Source organism: Culex pipiens, chromosome 3, assembly GCF_016801865.2.
Source record: "Culex pipiens pallens isolate TS chromosome 3, TS_CPP_V2, whole genome shotgun sequence".
Lineage (NCBI taxonomy): Eukaryota > Metazoa > Arthropoda > Insecta > Diptera > Culicidae > Culex > Culex pipiens.
The window spans coordinates 166,369,080-166,388,702 of record NC_068939.1 but is presented as its reverse complement, the minus strand read 5'-3'; the positions used below and the strand labels follow the sequence as shown (position 1 = coordinate 166,388,702).

General features: G+C 32.5%; 2 protein-coding genes across 5 annotated transcripts in view; one reads left to right on the top strand and one right to left on the bottom strand.

Moving 5' to 3' along the window:
- The first annotated feature begins 41 nt into the window (after positions 1-41).
- Positions 42-1,478, top strand: LOC120418911 (dihydroorotate dehydrogenase (quinone), mitochondrial). Its single transcript, XM_039581442.2, has 2 exons — positions 42-205; positions 262-1,478. The coding sequence occupies exons 1-2, from the start codon at positions 140-142 to the stop codon at positions 1,420-1,422; spliced, it is 1,227 nt and encodes a 408-aa protein (XP_039437376.1). The 5' UTR covers positions 42-139; the 3' UTR covers positions 1,423-1,478.
- Positions 1,479-6,971: 5,493 nt separating this feature from the next.
- Positions 6,972-19,623, bottom strand: part of LOC120419062 (zinc finger FYVE domain-containing protein 1-like) — a 28,638-nt gene continuing 15,986 nt past the window's right edge. For 3 of the 4 annotated variants that reach the window (XM_039581641.2, XM_052710134.1, XM_052710135.1), the window contains exons 3-6: positions 8,505-8,703; positions 8,211-8,436; positions 7,893-8,048; positions 6,972-7,830 (exon numbers count right to left, since the gene is read on the bottom strand). In XM_039581641.2, coding sequence (XP_039437575.1) covers positions 7,448-7,830; positions 7,893-8,048; positions 8,211-8,436; positions 8,505-8,703 — 964 coding nt within the window. In that variant the 3' untranslated portion in view covers positions 6,972-7,447. The remainder of the gene's footprint in view (positions 7,831-7,892; positions 8,049-8,210; positions 8,437-8,504; positions 8,704-19,623) is intronic. The other variant, XM_039581647.2, reaches the window with a different exon arrangement.

The window sequence follows — 19,623 nt, the reverse complement described above, 5'->3', positions numbered from 1 at the left end:
CGCCGGGTTTACGTAACGGTCGGCAGCAGAGCGCGCGCGGTTGCAGATGTAAACAAAAACATCTGGTCGGAGGAAAAATTGCGTTTTTGATTGCATTTTAAGTTTTTAATCGGTTTAAAATCAGGGAAATTTGTGAAATATGTACAAAACAGGCACCACAATGAATCGAATTGATCCGGCGAATCCATGTCGTGTAAGCACACCGGTAAGGATGAAAATCAGCATTTCATAACTTTTTGTAATGCTCTAACCAACCGGCAGAACAAGTTCCGGTCGCTGCTGAAAGTGTCCACCCTGGCGGCGTCCGTCTACTGTGGAGTTTGCCTGTACAAGTGCAACGAGAGCTTTTACGAGAATATTTTCATGCCAATGGTGCGGATGGTTCCTCCGGAGCTCGCCCACCGGTTGGCAGTGCTAGGTCTCAAAATGGAAGTTGTCCGTCCAAGCTACCAAGATCCGGAGGTGCTGCGCACTCAACTGCTTAACAAAACACTGGAAAACCCCGTAGGAATCGCGGCCGGATTCGACAAGCATGGAGAGGCCGTCAAAGGACTGGAACGGCTGGGATTCGGCTTTGTGGAGATCGGTTCGGTTACACCGGAACCCCAACCGGGTAATCCGAAACCGCGCGTCTTCCGACTCAACGAGGACAAAGCCATCGTCAACCGGTACGGGTTCAACAGCGAAGGCCACGAGGTGGTCTTCGAACGAATCAAGAAACTTCGCCAGGACGGCGACCTCAAAGTAACGCTCGGAATAAACCTCGGTCGGAACAAAAAGTCCGAAGACAACATCGAGGACTACGTCCAGGGCATCCGCAAGTTCAGCGTGCTAGCAGACTACCTCGTCGTTAACATTAGCAGCCCAAACACGCCCGGTCTTCGCACCATGCAAAACAAATCAACTCTCCAAAGTTTACTCACAGAAATCGTGAAAGCCAGAAACGCCCTCCCACCCAACGAGCAGCGACCCATTCTGGTCAAAATAGCCCCGGACCTGTCCGACGGCTGCGTTCAGGAAATCATCGCCGTCATCCAAAAGAAGGAATGCGCCATCGACGGACTGATCGTCTCCAACACCACCATCGATCGACCGTCGGAGCTGAAAAGCATCAACGCCGGCCAGCTCGGCGGACTCAGCGGAGCACCGCTAAGCTCAAAATCAACCCAGCTGGTGGCCAAGGTGTACAAGTGGACCGGCGGAAGGGTTCCCATCATCGGCGTCGGTGGCATCTTCAGCGGGCGCGATGCGTACGAGAAAATCCTCGCGGGAGCCAGTGCGGTTCAGCTGTACACGGCGCTCATCTACCACGGGCCTCCGATCGTGGCCCGGGTCAAGCAGGAGCTGGGCCAGCTGCTCAAGGAGAATGGGTACGAGAATGTGCAGCAGGCGGTTGGCAAGGGCGTTGATCAGTTTTTGTAATGGCGGCGGCGAACGTTTTGTAAGATAATTCGTTGTAAAAGAGGCTGAAAGAATACAGCTTGTTATAAAGTTTAATTTGGCTTTTTTGAACATTGAAAGAACACGACCTGATTTGCGACACACACTCTCTCTTTCATAAGATCGACGATCTAAATAGCAGGAGCATTACATTGAGATCACCGATCTGAATAATTATGGAGTGTTTGTATTGAGAATAGTTAATCTTAAATCATGATTTTTCATTGAACATCAAGTTAAATAAAAAAAAATAGATCTAAATTTTGGGATCAAAAATTTAAAATGTTTTCCAATATAAAAATGGCATTTAGTCTTAAATTTCCAGTAAAATGTTAAAAATTCAAAAACCCTAAATTCAAAAATTTCAGGACTTATTTTTTTAGAATTTAAAATTTTTACATTTTTAAATTGTTGATTTGTAATTTGCAAGGTTGTTAATCGATAAAATTAACGTCGATAATATTATCGTCTGACGATAACGATAATGGTTATTGTTATCATCGGGACGGTAACGATAATCTATCGTTATCGTTATTTCGATAATTCTATTGGCGTTAATCTTATCGCCGATAATGGACGATAACTCATTTTTAAAATCATTCTAAAATCGATTAATTCAACTACATCATGTTAAATTTTCAATGCTTTCACTAAGAATATATTTTTTGAAAATGTAGTTAGTTTCAAAGTATAAAAAAAATGTTCACAAAATACCTTATTTTTCGTACTTTTTACTGAAATTTTCATAATTTGAAGTATGGATTTAAAATTTTGTATACTCTTACAATTTATTAGAGTTTTTTGGAAAATACTAAAATTTTCACAAATTACCGTATTTTTTCGAAAATACTCATATTTTCTTAATTTGCAATATGGGTATCAAAGGAATTAAAATGTTGCATTCTTTTTTACTTTAATAGAGATTTTTTTCATTACTAAAATTTTTACAAATTGTCGTATTGTTTCAAATATATATTTTTTTTAAATATGCAATATGAGTATAAAACGAATTGAAATTTTCTATGCTTTTTCACTTAATTAGAGTTTTTTTTGGAAAATACTATTCTTTTACAAAATACCGTTTTAATACCCATATTGCAAATTTTGAAAATTTGAGTTTTTTTTTCTAAAAAATACGGTAATTTATGAATTTTTTGTGTTTTTTTTACCCATAATCCAATAATGTGAAAAAGCAAAGAAAATTTCGCTTCGCTTGATACCCATTTGCATATCATGAAAATTTTAGTATTTTTGAAAAACCAGTAATTTGTGATTTTTTTTATAATTTACAAAAAGTATTTAATAAAGTGAAAAAGCATACAAAATTACGCATATTGAAAATTTTGAATATATCAGTATTTCCGAGAAAAAAAAACGATTTAATATCACCAAAGGTGCAATAGAGCCTTTCTTACAAAATGATGAGACTCCGAAAAATATATTGGTCCACCCAGTGAGAAATTGACATAAAGCTTCAAATCTTTTTAAACTAAACCTCGAATGCATTTTTTTTTAAATTCAGAGTTACATTATGGGTCGCAAGGTATTAAAATTTAGGAAAAAATAATTGGATTGACATTATTAGAAAAAAAAAATAAAGGGTACTCAGTCTTTAATGTTAGTCTATGATTACCTTAAAAAAATATGTATCGATATAGACAAATCCAGCGAAAGCTCAACGCAGCTTTTTGATGGTGAGAGATTTGACAGCTAAATGTGTCGATTTTCATACGTTTTGTTAATTTTCTTTTAAAATAAAATACTTAACATATGAAAACTATATATTTTTGGTGCCCAAAATTCCTGCTGAATCGGATGGTGTACTTATCTCGATTGCAAATTTTTCGAACAGTTTTTATTTTAATAATATTCTAGACACATTTTGTGCACCTAATCAATCAATACTTTTATCATAAATAATCATTTTATTGCTTAAAAATTGAGTTTTTCTGAGCTCCCATATTCAAATACATGGAAGCTGTCATTTCTAATACCATTGGCCACCTAGCGGCCATTTCAAACTGGATTCGTCTATTGCACTTTGTCGATCTATCATGAGAAGCCAGAAAGAACACTTTCACGCGCAGCGTAATTCGACTTGACGACTTGTCGATCTTTCGAGCGAGAACGAACCGGGACTTCGAATTTGATGTTCAGTATATGATTCTGTATAATACCAACAATTTAACAGGAAAAAATACGGTAAAAAAGACGAAAAACACTAAAATGGCTATATCTCTGGAAATACATTTTGGAAAAGCTTCAAATTTTGGGCCCAAGCAGTTTATGGCGCATGTTTTCGAATGGCTTTTTGTTGGAAACTGAATTCTTTTAATTTGATAGTGTTATCTGTAAAATAGTCCGAAAAATACCTCTTTAAAATGGCTTTGACCACATTTACTGGTCGAAAATCATGAATCGAAAAATAAAATGTTCGTCTCTGACCCCACGGCTACAAATCTGAATTATAAAAATTGTGGGTTTTACGAGCGGGTTTCCAATGATGGAAGATATAAATTTTTAAGAGCGAATACAGACATCACCCAAGTATTTCAGAAAAAGATCTCTCAAAAATTAAACCTTCAATTTAGTAAAAGGATTTTTTCTGGGACGATTCCTCGCCGTGCACGATTTTTTTTAAAGATTTCTGAGAAAAGCGTTTTTCTAAAAGCAAACCTTAAACCTTTCTTTTGTAAGAAAGGCAAAAACCGGTATTTTGTCAAAATTTAGGTATTTAAAAAATCTAATAAATTGAAAAACTATACAAAAATTCGCTTCGTTTGATACCCATATTGCATATTTTAAAAATTTGAGTACATTCGAAAAAATACGGCATTTTGTGAACAATATATCGCCGATAGAATTACCGAAATAACGATAACGATAGAACTATCGTTATCGTCATCGATCCTCGATAATTTTATCGTTAACAACCTTGGCAATTTGCTTAAAAACCATTCCTGATCATGCAAAATATATAAAAATTGACAAGACAACATTTTTCGATGGATCAACTATGGTCCCCTTGGAATGAACTGTCAAGTAGGACCTTTTCTGTCAAGAAGGGCGGGCTGTTGGGTTAATTTTTTAGAATTGATTTTAAAAATCGATTTTAAACCATTTGTGATCGTATAAAGGGTCACTGTACTAAGAACAATAATCTCTTTCGTTGTGGACAACTATAACATAGCAATTTAAGCTTCATTTTAGGACCCAATTAAAGAGTTTATTTTTTTGGTTATTTTTTTTTTACATGAAAAATCAGTTATTTCAGATCTAGCTAAATATTTAATTTCTTAACTTGGAATTTTTAACTTACAAAACATAATTAAAATTTCGCTGAATTTTATTTTTTATATTTTTTATTTTATGGATGATCTCAAACTCTTAATTCAAATATGGGATCATCCATAAAGTAATTAAACACTGTAAAAAAAGTAAACAAGTAGTTTGTGCATGGCTCTTATTTTTTTTTTTTTGTTTAAATTGGTTTGATACAGTTCAGTTAGTTATTCCTTGCGTTACACTTTATTATGATCCTATTATTTTTCAATATTAATATTAAGATATTATCTTTTTAGAGCTGAAAATTTTGTGCAATTGTTATGTTGATCCATAGTTGCATTAGTTTTGAAATTCAGCAATAAAATTTTTGAACACCTAATTTAGATTTTTTTTAATTTCAAAATTTTAGCATTGGAAACATAGAATTTTTAAATAGCATAGTTTTTTCATAATAATTTTAGGATTTTAGAACTTTAATATTTCCGAACTCTGCTTTCAAAATTTTAAAACATAAAAAAATCAGGATTTCAGAACTAAATTGTGCAGATTTTTTTTTTATTGAACAAAATCCAAATAATAATCTGCGATTTTTTTTGTATTAAAATGCTACTAATTCAATCATTTAAGTAATTTAACCCTCTACTGCTCAATTTTTTTTTCTAAAATTTTAATTTTTCCCGTGTTTTAATTTGCATTTATCTTGTCTAGTTTATGTTTGTTTTTTGGTAGTATTTGGCCTATTCTACCACCTCCTATCATTACATTTTGCCTTTCTATTTTTTTCATGTTTTTACAGTCACTTTTTCAATTTTTTGCTTGTTTTTCACATTTTCTGCTATAAAATGGCACCATTTTCATTTAAGTTGTAAAAAAATCGCAGAGGCATAGTCTGGGACACTAGAAAAATTACTGCATACTTCTTTTTACTTAAAGTAAAGGATATGTTAGCACAAAACAGAGCCAAAGTTGACCCCTAACAAATTAAAGTTTTTTAAAACATTGGCAAAGTCACATAAAACAAGTAAAACTTCCAACCCATAAATTTTCTAAAATTTTAAAAGTTCTTCTTTCCAATGCTTTTTAAAGATCAAAAATTGATTGAAAAATTGATTTTTGGCGATTTTTTAAATCGAAGCCCGTCTAAAGGCGGGGTTGGGTTATGTTTATATTTTACAAATTTAAGATTTTCTGAAATTATGAAGTTCCAAAATTAAATTCAAAAATTAAAATGTTATAAAATCCTTAAATTCGGAGCTCAGCTTCGAAAATTCTGAAAGTATGAACTGCGTTAATAAGGCCGTTGCAAATATTTTTCAAAGTTTATGTGTTTATGTAACTTCAAAAATATATTTCCAACGGTCTAAATTTAAAATTTTTAGATTGGTTCATTTTACAAGTGGGTTACCGGATGGGCCAAAATTTCTCATAGATGGCGCTGTTCGTTTGGTGGTAAAAATTTGTTCTGAGAAATTTACTTTTTTGTGAATATCTCAGCAACTACAAATCATTATTCAATGCCAATATTACTTTACTACCCGGTACGGTAACTGTTTACGTCACAGTGGTGACATCTATTGGTTTAAAATTAGTTCATCCAATGTGCCACCAGAGGGATATAGCGCACAACTAACGCGAACCTGGCGGAAATTTGTTAAAACACACCGTTCCATTGTAAAATTCTCTATGCTTAAACAAATGTGTTTTTTTTAATTTTATAATTTAAAATATCAGAATTCAAAAAACTGTTTATTTTAATTGATGATGATGTTATTTTGTTATTCGGCTTGGGTTCGATCCCAGACGCGGTCCCGGTGGCATTTTTCGAGACGAGATTTGTCTGGTCACGCCTTCCTTCGGATGGGGAAGTAAATGTTGGCCCCGGTCTAATCTAACGGGTTAGGTCGATAGCTCAGCCCAGGTGTAGGAGTCGTCTCCCTGGGTCCTGCGCCTCGGTGGAGTCGCTGGTAGGCAGTTGGACTCACAATCCAAAGGTCGTCAGTTCGAATCCCGGGGTGGATGGAAGCTTAGGTGTGAAAAGAGAGGTTCCTTCGGACACCTAGTTTCGAGTAGGAATCTCGCAATCGAGAGAACGCCAAGGTAATGCTGTAGAGCGAATAATTTGATTTTGATTTTTTTTTTGTTTTTGTGATTGGATTTTTTTTGATTTTGTGAATAAAAATGCATCATTTATAAATTGAAAGAAATCGTTTTTTATTTATTTTACTGAAAATAATAATGATCAACAATATCTGTGTAATATATATTTATCTGACTCTAAACTGTTAAATATATTTGATACATACGTCAACTATTTCTACTGCAATAAGCTTACGTGCCTAAAGATACGAGGATTAATTCGTTTTTAGCTTTTTGCTTACAATCTACATATCTCTAAAACTTTTTTATTTATATTCTCTGTTTGTGTGTGCCATTTTCTACATTTGCAAATAGGTAGCGTAAATGTGCCAATTTTGTTGAACAAGATTTTAGAGTAGAATACAATTTGGAAATCATTTTTTTAAAGGTACCAGTCTCTAGAAAGAAGCTCACCAAAAACTGTGCTTTTCTTGTTTTTGCTAATTTACACCAAAAGTTGTTACAACACATGAAAAATATCACAATCCAGTTTTAATGTCACGGGAGTTCCAATCTGTTTTTTCTTTTTTGCGCAGAGAAAAACGAATAATACGACTCTAGAAATGAACAAACGAAACACGACAACTTAATCCGCACTAGAAAAGCAATTGTTGCACACCCGCACGTCGCTCAGCCAGCCCCGCTTGGGCACGGGCCGGCGATGCTCGGAACAGCCGGCGCACACGGCATTCCCACAGGCGCGGCAGTGATGTCTCCGCCGGTCGATGGCCAGGTACGACGACGAGGAGGACGGTCTCGGCACGACCACCGGACTGCCGCCGCCAGTTGACGGAGTCGATCGGCTGGGGGACGCTCCGTGTCTTCCGTTGAGGGCCGGTCCGGCCTGCACGAGCGGGGTCGTCGAGTTGAGCTCCTCCGGACAGCCAAAGACGAGCTCGCAGATGTGGCAGCGGGGCGCTTCCGCGTCCGGAACCCAGTACGAGGGCCGGGCGGAGTCTTTGATCAGGTCTGCGGGAGGGAGAGACAGCTTGGTAAGGTGTTCAAGGACCGCAACGGATATTCCGTCTTACCCTTGGGATATTCCAGGACAGCACCGATGTTGGTGAGCGTGTTGATGACGACCTCGCCGTACTTTCGCACCAGAACCTCCGAGTTGTCGGTCGCCGAAGAGTTGTTGCCTGCAGAAGACGTCAGATCTGGTTGAGTTGAGTCGCCGTTGGCAGCGACTGTGTGAGGGTGGGTTACAAATTACGTAATTACGTTACAAGTTACGCCAATCGGGGGTGGTGTTTTTCGGGTTTGATTTGAAGAATTTGCAAGAGAGAAGAAACACCAACGTGAGTAAGACATCTCAAGGGAAGACAAAGATCCAGCGCTCAACGCCCTACCTGCTGTCCCGTTGGTGGCCGGATCGCCCACGCTGGTGCCGTACTTTTCCGCCTTCAGCAGCTCGTCCCGGCACTGGTTGCACACCCGAACCGGATAGTCCCAGCCCCGACTCGGCACTCGCATCTTGTGCTTGGAACACGCGCTGCAGAATCCTTCTCCGCAGCTTCGGCAGTGGTGCTTCCGCAGGTCCAACCGTTCAAAGTTGCACGTGCAACCCTTGCAGTACTGTGAAAAGAACCCATTTTTACAAAAAAATCCTCTCCTCAAAACATGAACCTAACAACAAAACTCACCGTAATCTCGCTGTCCGGGCGCCAGTACGCCGGCCGGATCTTGTCCGCGACCCACGATTTGAGCGTTTTCGTTGGCTGGGCGCCGACACTGGCGACCGCGTCGGTAAGGTAGGCCACCCCGTCCAGCACGAGCTGGGCCGAGTGGGTGGGGCCGCGCACCTGCAGCCCGCCGTCGTTCCACACGTGCACGATCTCGGTTCTGCAAGAGAGGGAGGGAAGGTTCATTTGATTGTTTTATTTTTTTGCTTTTGATTTTTTTTTCAAAATCATCAAGAAATCAAAAATAAGGAAAACCACAACTCAGGGCAAACATTCCAAGTTCATTTGAACAGAATTTGAAAAGTAAGTATTATAGATTTGCCGAAAGAGTAGCGCAAGTCGAAAGATCGCCAAGTCGTCAAGTCGAAGCGTAAACGCCTGCGCTGTTACGTGCAGCTTGATCTGTTGGTTTATCCAGATTTTTAAGCGAATATGGCGTTACGAATGGAGCACGCCCGAAATGTCAAAATCACGCTGTGGTACCAGCATTAGGAAAAAAAAGTGTGGCTGTCATGCCATGGCACACTTTTTTTTGCAATGTTGGTACCACTGCGAGGTTTAGACATTTCGGGCGTGCTCGATTCGTAACGCCATCTTCGCTTAAAAATCTAGATACGCTGTCGATGCTTTGTTCTGTTTGCATTCATAGATTTATTTTCGAGACTCTAAACTCTTTTTTTGTTCCCCTGAAAATACACACAAAATTTATGAAAATAAAAAAAAGAGATTCGAAAATGCTGAAACCAAAAAAACACCGATTGCAAGGGGTAAATTCCTTTTTAACTACATGGGAGAAAAAAAAACATGCAGACCGGCTCCGTGGCTTGGTGGTTACGGCTTCTGCCTCACAAGCAGAAGGTTCAGGGATCAAATCCCGGCTGGTACCTTTGAAATTTGGAATGAGGAATTTGAACTTTGAATATGAACAAAAACGAAAATAAATCAGGTGGGATTCGAACTCACACCCCTGGATTGGTGGTCTGGGACGCTAAGTAGTCGGCCATCAGAAGGTTTACACTGTAACAGTGAATTGATCCGTAGTGTTGAAACATGTTATCTTCTCATATTAAATACGCGCTGATCCCTGATTTGCCTGACGGGATTGGAAGTCTAAATATAGATCGAGTTTCCTTCAGATGCTTGCTTCTATGTTTAGGCGGGGCTGAAACCAGGTGGCAGCACGATGTAACGCCACGTCCCTATGCCCAGCGACCTCGGAATTGGACCGCAAGGAGCTCTGTCATTCTGAAACGGGTCGTTGGAAGCAGCGCGAGGGCTATCACCACCTGATACCCGGGACTGAGATAATGTTTATCAGCATTCGGCATATACAAAGTCTGATACAAATTATACTTTCCCATAATTTCGCTACCGGTTAGCGGGTATTGGATAGGACCACACACACACACACATGGGAGAAAAAAAAAACATGCAAAAAAAATCCAAAAAAATCACGAAACACCATTCTATTTTTAGATACTCCAATATTTCAAATTTTAAGTATGGACATCAAAGATGCAAAATTTTGCATAAATTTTCATTTGATTTATTGGAAAGAACGTGGTCAAGAAATGATGCGCATTATTTTCGTCAAAATGCTAAAATTTAAAAAAAAACACGCATTTTAAAATTGTAGAAAATTAAAAACGTAAAAACGAAGAAAATATCGAAAACTAATCATTCAAAAATAAAAAGAAATCCTCAATATTAAAAATTTTGAACGAAAATCTATTTTCTTACGAAATTCTAAATTATTATTTTTTTATATTGTTTCATTATTTAATTTAAAAAAATCTTTAATTCTAATGTTTTCAAATTCTCATAATTCTATAATTCTTGAAATTTAAAACTCTCAAAATTCTATAATTTTTTAATAATTTTTGAATTTAATATTAAATCAATTGTTAGATATAATAAAGGCCGCCCAAAAATCATACATTTTTGGTGTCAAATTTAAGGTTAAAATCAAATTGTAAATTCCTTTTTAAATGCGTAGAAAAAAAGATCATGAAAAAAATCAAAAATTCCCGAAACACAATATTATTTTAAAAATAATTCTATATTAAAAATTTGCAGTGTGATCATCAAATCAATCAATTATTTTCGTCAAAATGGTAAAATTAAAAAAAAACAAAAAAAAATTAAATTGATAAAAAAATTAGAACTAAGAAATACAGGGTTGTTACGGAAAAGTTGAAAAAAAATCCGCGCCAGATCCGCGCCGACCCCAAAACCCAATCCGCGCGAAATCCGCGCCGTATAAAAAAAAAAATCGCGAAAGAATAATACAGAAGGCATTTGGATCAGTACCGTTGATCAGTTGTGGATTCATATCCCACCTGTACCAAATGGAACCTTTATTGCCATTTCTGAAACAATATTAGCATTTTTTGCAACACTTTAAATATCGTTGCTTTAAAAACAAATTCAGGAAAAAAAAATCAAACCATAAAATAAATCACCAAATTATACAATCTAGGGATTTAATACTTGATAATTCTCGCCAAAACTTAACTCTGGAAAATTGAAACACGAAATTTCTATTATTTTCTTCTCTAAATTTCTCTAAACTAAAATATGACTCCGAAAATGATCCGAACTAAGAAAATGGCAAAAAAAAAATAATAATTTAATAATTTAAAAATTTAATAATTTAGTACTTAAGTAATTTAATAATTTAAAAATTTTAAAATTTAATAATTTAATAATTTAATTATTTAATAATTTAATCATTTAATCATTTAATAATTTAATAATTTAATAATTTAATAATTTAATAATTTAATAATTTAATAATTTAATAATTTAATAATTTAATAATTTAATAATTTAATAATTTAATAATTTAATAATTTAATAATTTAAAAATTTAATAATTTAATAATTTAATAATTTAAAAATTTAAAAATTTAATAATTTAATAATTTAATAATTTAATAATTTAATAATTTAATAATTTAATAATTTAATAATTTAATAATTTAATAATTTAATAATTTAATAATTTAATAATTTAATAATTTAATAATTTAATAATTTAATAATTTAATAATTTAATAATTTAATAATTTAATAATTTAATAATTTAATAATTTAATAATTTAATAATTTAATAATTTAATAATTTAATAATTTAATAATTTAATAATTTAATAATTTAATAATTTAATAATTTAATAATTTAATAATTTAATAATTTAATAATTTAATAATTTAATAATTTAATAATTTAATAATTTAATAATTTAATAATTTAATAATTTAATAATTTAATAATTTAATAATTTAATAATTTAATAATTTAATAATTTAATAATTTAATAATTTAATAATTTAATAATTTAATAATTTAATAATTTAATAATTTAATAATTTAATAATTTAATAATTTAATAATTTAATAATTTAATAATTTAATAATTTAATAATTTAATAATTTAATAATTTAATAATTTAATAATTTAATAATTTAATAATTTAATAATTTAATAATTTAATCATTTAATCATTTAATCATTTAATAATTTAATAATTTAATTATTTAATAATTTAATAATTTAATAATTTAATAATTTAATTATTTAATAATTCAATAATTTAATAATTTAATAATTTAATAATGTAATAATTTAAAAATTTAAAAGTTTAATAATTTAATTATTTGATAATTTAATAATTTAATATTTTAATAATTTGATAATTTATTGCTTATTGCGAGATAAAATCACGTTTCTCCTTCGCTGTGAGTGACAGGAGATTATTGCCGCCTAACTACCGCATAGTAAAAATCAAGAAGTTGAACTGAAATTCTGCATTGATTTGGCTGTCAACTTGGTTTGTTTTGAATATTTTCCAAAAAGTCGGCGGAAAACTCAAGGCAACCTTTGACAACAGCCGAAAATTTGTTCTGCGGTTGTCATGCGGCTGTCATGCGCCCATTATCTTGCGGTCGTATCACCGCGCGTAAACTCTAATTATTGACGCCCGCAATAATAATAATTTAATAATTTAATTATTTAATAATTTAATAATTTAATAATTTAATAATTTAATAATTTAATAATTTAATGATTTAATAATTTAATATTTTAATAATTTAATAATTAAATAATTTAATTACTTAATAATTTAATAATTTTATAATTTATTAATTTCAAAACCTAATAATTTAGTAATTTAAAAACCTAATAATTTCATAATTTAATAATTTAATAATTAAATAATTGATTGATTTAATAATTTAATAATTTAACAATTTAATAATTTAACAATTTAATAATTTAACAATAATCTTATAATTTAAAAATTATTAGATTATTGTAATTTGATAACTTAAGAACTTTCTTAAAACATTAAAAATTAACAAAAAAAATCAATTGTAATATTTTCGTAACTTCGTAATTGAATAATTCGTACTTTTAAGGTTTTTGAGTCTGTAAGTTTTGACAAGTTCAAATTATGAATTCTTTTTTTTTATTATTTGAACATGTAAATTCTGAAGTTTCAAATTGTTGAATTCCAGATTTCTTTTTTTTTTTATTTGAACATTACATTTTTCTTTTAGACGGAGATTTTAGCAGATTTCTAAGTGGATTTCGTCATGTTGTGATAATTGGGAATAGAATCAATTCTACCTGAATCAGAGTGGCAACAGAATTTTAATTTTTTTCAATAAACCAAAAATTTAAAAATTTTAATTTTTATATTGAAAAAAACATAGAAAATCTAAAATGTTTCATAGCTTAATTTTTTTAAAATTCTGTAATTTTCGAATTTTGTTATTTTGATTTTAATAAAAATGGTATTTTTTTGAATTGTTAAGCAGATGTTTGAAAAATAATGAGTTCTAATGTTATGTCAAATTTATATAACAAATCTCAATCCATTAAAAAAAACGCTCCTTGAAGATTATTTCAAAGTTTCGTATTAAGAAAAAAAAGCAATCAATAATTTTTAGGAGAAAATTTTCTTCATTTACAACTTCTTAGAAATTGATATTTTCGCACTTAACGAAAAAGATAGAATTCATTTAATTCCTAATAATATTTTCCATTGTAATTTGAAAGAATTTCTATCGTTCTCACTTATTTTGGTTATCAAAATTGCTATCCGCGCGAAATCCGCGCCTGAGCAAAATTAGCCAGCAAATCCGCGCCAGATCCGCGCGATCCACGCCGTCCGTAACAACCCTGGAAATATCGAAAACTAAAGATTTGAAAATAACAAAAATAGAGCTGGGACTTCGGATATCCGGATAATTTACAGAATTAATAATTCTATTAGAAAATGAATAAACTTATACAAACCAGCTTTGACTCCCGACTGTTGGGTGACATAAAGATGAAACAATATAATTTTACAGATTTCCAAAAGACCTCTAATTTTGTATCACATGATTTATGGCCGAATACTATTATCCGAAAAACTATCCGATCCGTTACATTTTTATTTCTAAATCTATTTTGGGTTCATCAAATAATTTTATCCAAATAATTTTCACGATTTTCGTATGTCTCTTTTGATTTGGTTTGATTAAAAAGACGATATCTGATTTAATATAGAAAAAAAAAATGTAAAATATCCAGATATCCGAAGTCCCAGCTCTAAACAAAAATCCTCAACTCTAAAATTTGAAAATTTTAAATATAAAAAAATATTTCTTCAATTCAAAGGTTTTAAAATTCTCATAATTTTAAAATTCTTCAGTTCCTAAACTTTCAAAATTGTATAATTTCAAAATTATTATATTTGATTATTAAATTATTAAAATTTTAAATTAATCGATTGTTAGATTTCATTAAGCCCGCCCGAAAATCAGACATTTTTGGAGTCAAATTTAAGGTTAAAATCAAATTGTAAATTCCTTTTTAACTGCGTTGGAAAAAAGATCATGCAAAAAAAAAAATCAAAAATTCCCGAAACAAAATATTTTTCAAAAAATAATTCTATATTAAAAATTTGCAGTGTGATCATCAAATCAATCAATTATTTTCATCAAAATGGTAAAATAAAAAAAAACACAAAAAATTGATAAAAAAAATTTAGAACTAAGAAAAATTTGGAAAACTAAACATTCGAAAATAACAAAATTCCTCAACTCTAAAATTTGAAAATTTTAAACAAAGATCTATTTTTTGAAAGAAATTCTAAATTATTATTTTATTAAATTAAAAAAAAATATTTCTTCAATTCAAAGGTTTTAAAATTCTCATAATTTCTAAACTCTCAGAGTGCATAATTGGCAAACGGAGCGCGTGGTCGTAAAAATATTCGGAGTGAAAAGTGACTTTTTTGTGATTTTCAAAGCCCTTCCTATATCATTGTTGATCGGAAGGCACGGCGTCGGGTGGATTGTGTTTAAATTTATCGATTAAGGTTTAATTTTTTGCGGTGAAAAAGCCATTTCTATATAATGATCGAAAGACGCACTGACATTTTGGATTAATTAATAGTGGAGTGAAATAATTGTGTGTGAGTGACTTTGTGTGTTAACCAAAAAGACCTTCCCATAGCATCGTTGCTCGGAAGGCTCGCCGACGGGTCTGTAATGAAAGTCCTCCCCATAGCGTCGTAGCTCGGGAGGCATCGAAAAGCCAACACCTTATCCTACTAACCAAAAAAAATTAATCACGTGATGCTTGAAGGAGATGCTGTGGATTCAACGGTCTCAAGCGGCATCAACAAGTATATAGCGAAAAACTATGTGCTTGATGAGTCTGCAACTTCAACTATCGGACTAACATTCCTCCCTTTCGTTGAACTGCAGGCTTCTTGGGAGGGCGCCGGTATTGACTAATAAAGTCGGGGTCTTCAGGGGTTAAACAGTGAACGGATGGTTGGCTCCCACTGATCATTTTTGATTCATTGTTTAACTTCAGCTGATCTGTCAATAACGGAGTAGCAGCTCATTGGCAGTCAACCATGCTCATGCTCATGCTCTCATAATTTCTGAACTCTCAAAATTGTATAATTTCAAAATTATTATATTTGATTATTAAATTATTAAAATTTTAAATTAATCGATTGTTAGATTTCATTAAGAGCGAGTTTTTCACCGATGTGAAACAGGTCGTATCGAGTTGCTCCGATTTGGATGAAACTTTCAGCGTTTGTTTGTCTATGCATGATATGAACTCATGCCAAATATGAGCCCTCTACGACAAAGGGAAGTGGGGTAAAACGGGCATTGAAGTTTGAGGTCCAAAACACATGAAAAATCTTAAAATTGCTCGCATTTCCGTTAAACTTCATCAATTCCAACTCTCTTAGATGCATTCGAAAGGTCTTTTGAAGCCCTTCAAAATGTGCTATAGACATCCAGGATTGGTTTGACTTTTTCTCATAGCTTTTGCAAATTACTGTTAAAAATTGATTTTTTTAAAACCTTAATAACTTTTGGCAACAGCCTCCAACACCCATACTCCCATAGGTCAAAAGTTAGGGAATTTCATGGACTATAAGCCTACGGTATTAACTTTTTGGCCAATCGCAGTTTTTCTCATAGTTTTTCGATTTTTCTAGAACAAACATTTTACAACGTTAGTTTTTGCTCTGTAGGCCTCCATAGCGGCACTTTTTGATCTCAATTTTGTCATATTCGGAATCCTCGGTCAATTTCACGTAAGTTAGAAGTATTGGAGTTGTAATTTTGATTTAAAAAATAATTAAATAAAACATTTTTGAAAAAAGAAATAGATCTTATTTACCCTGTGATCAATACGTCAAATGCTGTATCAAGTAGGCGAAAACTTGTTTACCCCTAATCCGACAAAATTCTAAATAATATTTTAATTAATTCTAAATGGCATTTTTTCCAATCAAATTCAAAATTCCAACACCTCAATCTAATGTAAAATTTTCTGAGGATTCCGAATATGTCAAAATTGAGACCAAAAAGTGCCGCTATGGAGGCCTACAGAGCAAAAACTAACGTTGTAAAATGTTTGTTCTAGAAAAATCGAAAAACTATGAGAAAAACTGCGATTGGCCAAAAAGTTAATACCGTAGGCTTATAGTCCATGAAATTCCCTAACTTTTGACCTATGGGAGTATGGGTGTTGGAGGCTGTTGCCAAAAGTTATTAAGGTTTTAAAAAAATCAATTTTTAACAGTAATTTGCAAAAGCTATGAGAAAAAGTCAAACCAATCCTGGATGTCTATAGCACATTTTGAAGGGCTTCAAAAGACCTTTCGAATTCATCTAAGAGAGTTGGAATTGATGAAGTTTTACGGAAATGCGAGCAATTTTAAGAATTTTCATGTGTTTTGGACCTCAAACTTCAATGCCCGTTTTACCCCACTTCCCTTTGTCGTAGAGGGCTCATATTTGGCATGAGTTCATATCATGCATAGACAAACAAACGCTGAAAGTTTCATCCAAATCGGAGCAACTCGATACGACCTCTAGAACAAACCGAGCAGAATCTACAAATACTGCCTCTTAAGCCCGCCCGAAAATCAGAAATTTCTGGAGTCAAATTTTAGGTTTAAATCAAATTTCTTGGTTTTTCAATTTCTAATTTTAGATTTTATTTTATTGATTGATTTTTACTTTAATTAAAATTTCTTGGAATTTTACAGTTATAGCTTAATTAATTAATACAATTTTTGAATAAAAACTAATTTTGATTTCTGATTTTTTTTTTTTGTGTTTGATTTAAATATTTCGTACAAATTTTTAAAATTTTGGATTTTTTAGGAGTTTGAATTTGGTTATTTAAATTTTTTATTTGTGTTTTTGCATTTTTAAAATTATAAATTTCTGATTTTATTTTTTAGTTTCTCAATTCTAATATTTAAATTTACAATGTTTAAATTTTTCAATTTCTGTTCCTAAATTTTGAAGTTTTAGATTTTTTAAATTTTCTGCCAGCAATTTGATGATAGTGGTTTCGAGCTAAAACAAAATATGGCAAATTAAAATTTGCGTAATTCTGAATTTAATGAACTTAATTGAACGGAACATTTTATAAGAAAAACTGGGAGGTACTTTTCTAATGCAAGTTCAATTTTGCAATTTTTTTTAATACAGCGCTTGTTCGGTAACTGGGCTGTAGCCCACTTCAAAAGCAGACAAACGTCAAATTACAAAAACAAAACGAAAAGATCTAGGCCTATAATTCTGGGGCCAGCGGATGTAAAAAGCTAGTTCGAACAAGTACTGTATCCAGCTTTTTAGGCGAAATGGCGTTCGAATGGTGAACGCCAGAACTGTCAAAATCGCGCAGTGGTACCAACATTGCGAAAAAAGTGTCCCATGGCATGACAGCCACATTTCTTGTCTAATGTTGGTGCTACTGCGCGGTTTTGACATATCGGACGTTCAACATTCGAACGCCATCTGCGCTTAAAAACCTGGATATTTTTTTGTCCGGGTATTTTACTATAACTGTCACGCACTATGGTTAGAAGAAGACTTTTTAAATTCTCTAAAACTTACAAAAAATCGAAAATAAAAAAAATGTTTTTGGGAATTTAAGTTTTAATTATTGAATTTTTTCAGTGTACTTTTTTTTACAAAAGTCCTAATCATAACTTACAACGTTGTCGAAACCACCCAATCGTGCAAAAAATTCTTCCCAAGAAACAGAATTTCATACATTTACGGAGACTTGTAAGCAAAAACTAATCAATGATGCTTAATTGCTGCTATTGGCAAAGGGACAAACCTTCACAAAAATAAAAAAAAATATATAAAGAAAAGTCGATTTGCGAAATCATACAAAACCACTCTTATATTAATAAAAATGAGTTCAAATCGATAAACGGACTAAAATATCGTTTTTTTGCACCAAGAACAGTTTGAAATCAGTTTCTAAGTAACGAATAGAAATGGTCATTGTAACAGCATTAAAAAATATCTTCAGAATTATAGGCTTTTACAGTAAAGTACAGTAAAACATGTGTCTTAGTAAATTTGGTAAAAGAAAAATATTTTGAAGAACAAAAAAGCAAACCATCATTTAGCTGGTTTCAAATATTTTTCAAAGTTTATGTCACAAGGGTTTTTGACAGAAATTAACGCTATTTCGTAAAATTAAGATCATTTTTTTTGCAAAATCTTATATTTGGAGGTTCAATTCAATTATTCGAACGTTTAGGTTTAAGTAGAAATCTTCTTATAGAGACCTCCAAAACTTTTCTCGCTTTTAAGTTTATTTTTTCAAATAATTTATAAAAGTCCAATAAAAAACACATGAAAAATCGCACCATTCCTAAAAATGGCCTTTTAATTTTGAAAAAGAGCGAAAGAGCCGTTTAAAAGAGCTGCTCTTTTAAGTGGGTGAAACGAAAATGAGCGGCTCCTAAAAATAGCGATTTTGCCCACCTCTAAGTCTTGCTTGTTTGGGCTCGTTTAAAAATATTTAATTTTTTTTAATGAATTTCCGATGTACAGCAACGCAAAAAAAACACTAGACAAATCGAGCCAAACATTTCATTAGGGCACAAAACCAAAAACCGCGATTCGAGAAAATCGCTTGCAAAAAGTGGACAACTTGTTTCAATTCCTATTTAAAAAAGAAGCTTGTTATTAGGCCCTTTTAAATTCCAAGTGTTGATCATAACGGGCCCTTTCTGACTGTAATTTCGAAGAGAGCTGAAAGGGCACTAAAGCGCTGTCACCGGATTGTTGTTTTGAATGATGTTAACGGGCCCTTTTGTTTAGTTAGAAATAATGAGGAATTTAGTAGAAATTTTGATAATTGGTGAAGTTTTGTGATTGAATAGTGTAGAAAAGGTATGTGAAACATAAAAATTCTTCAAAAGTGTACTGAACAGCAGCCGCGGGACCGTATTAAATATTATTTTTTGACGAAGTTTTTCTCTGCAGAAATCTTTGGTGAAAAGTAAACCAATTTTTTTTAAGTGAATTAGTGTTAAGAATGTATGAAAAGTTTACTTTATAACACAAAAAGTTCCTCAAGTACGAGTAAAATAAAAGGGCACATTTGAACTTTTTTTTTTGGTTTGCAGTGAACATGGTTATGTGCCCTTTCGTGTTTTTGTTTTTTTCCATAGGAAATATTCTGTTATTAATCTGATTCTTGAAGGGTATGTAGGGAGTGTACTAATGAATGGA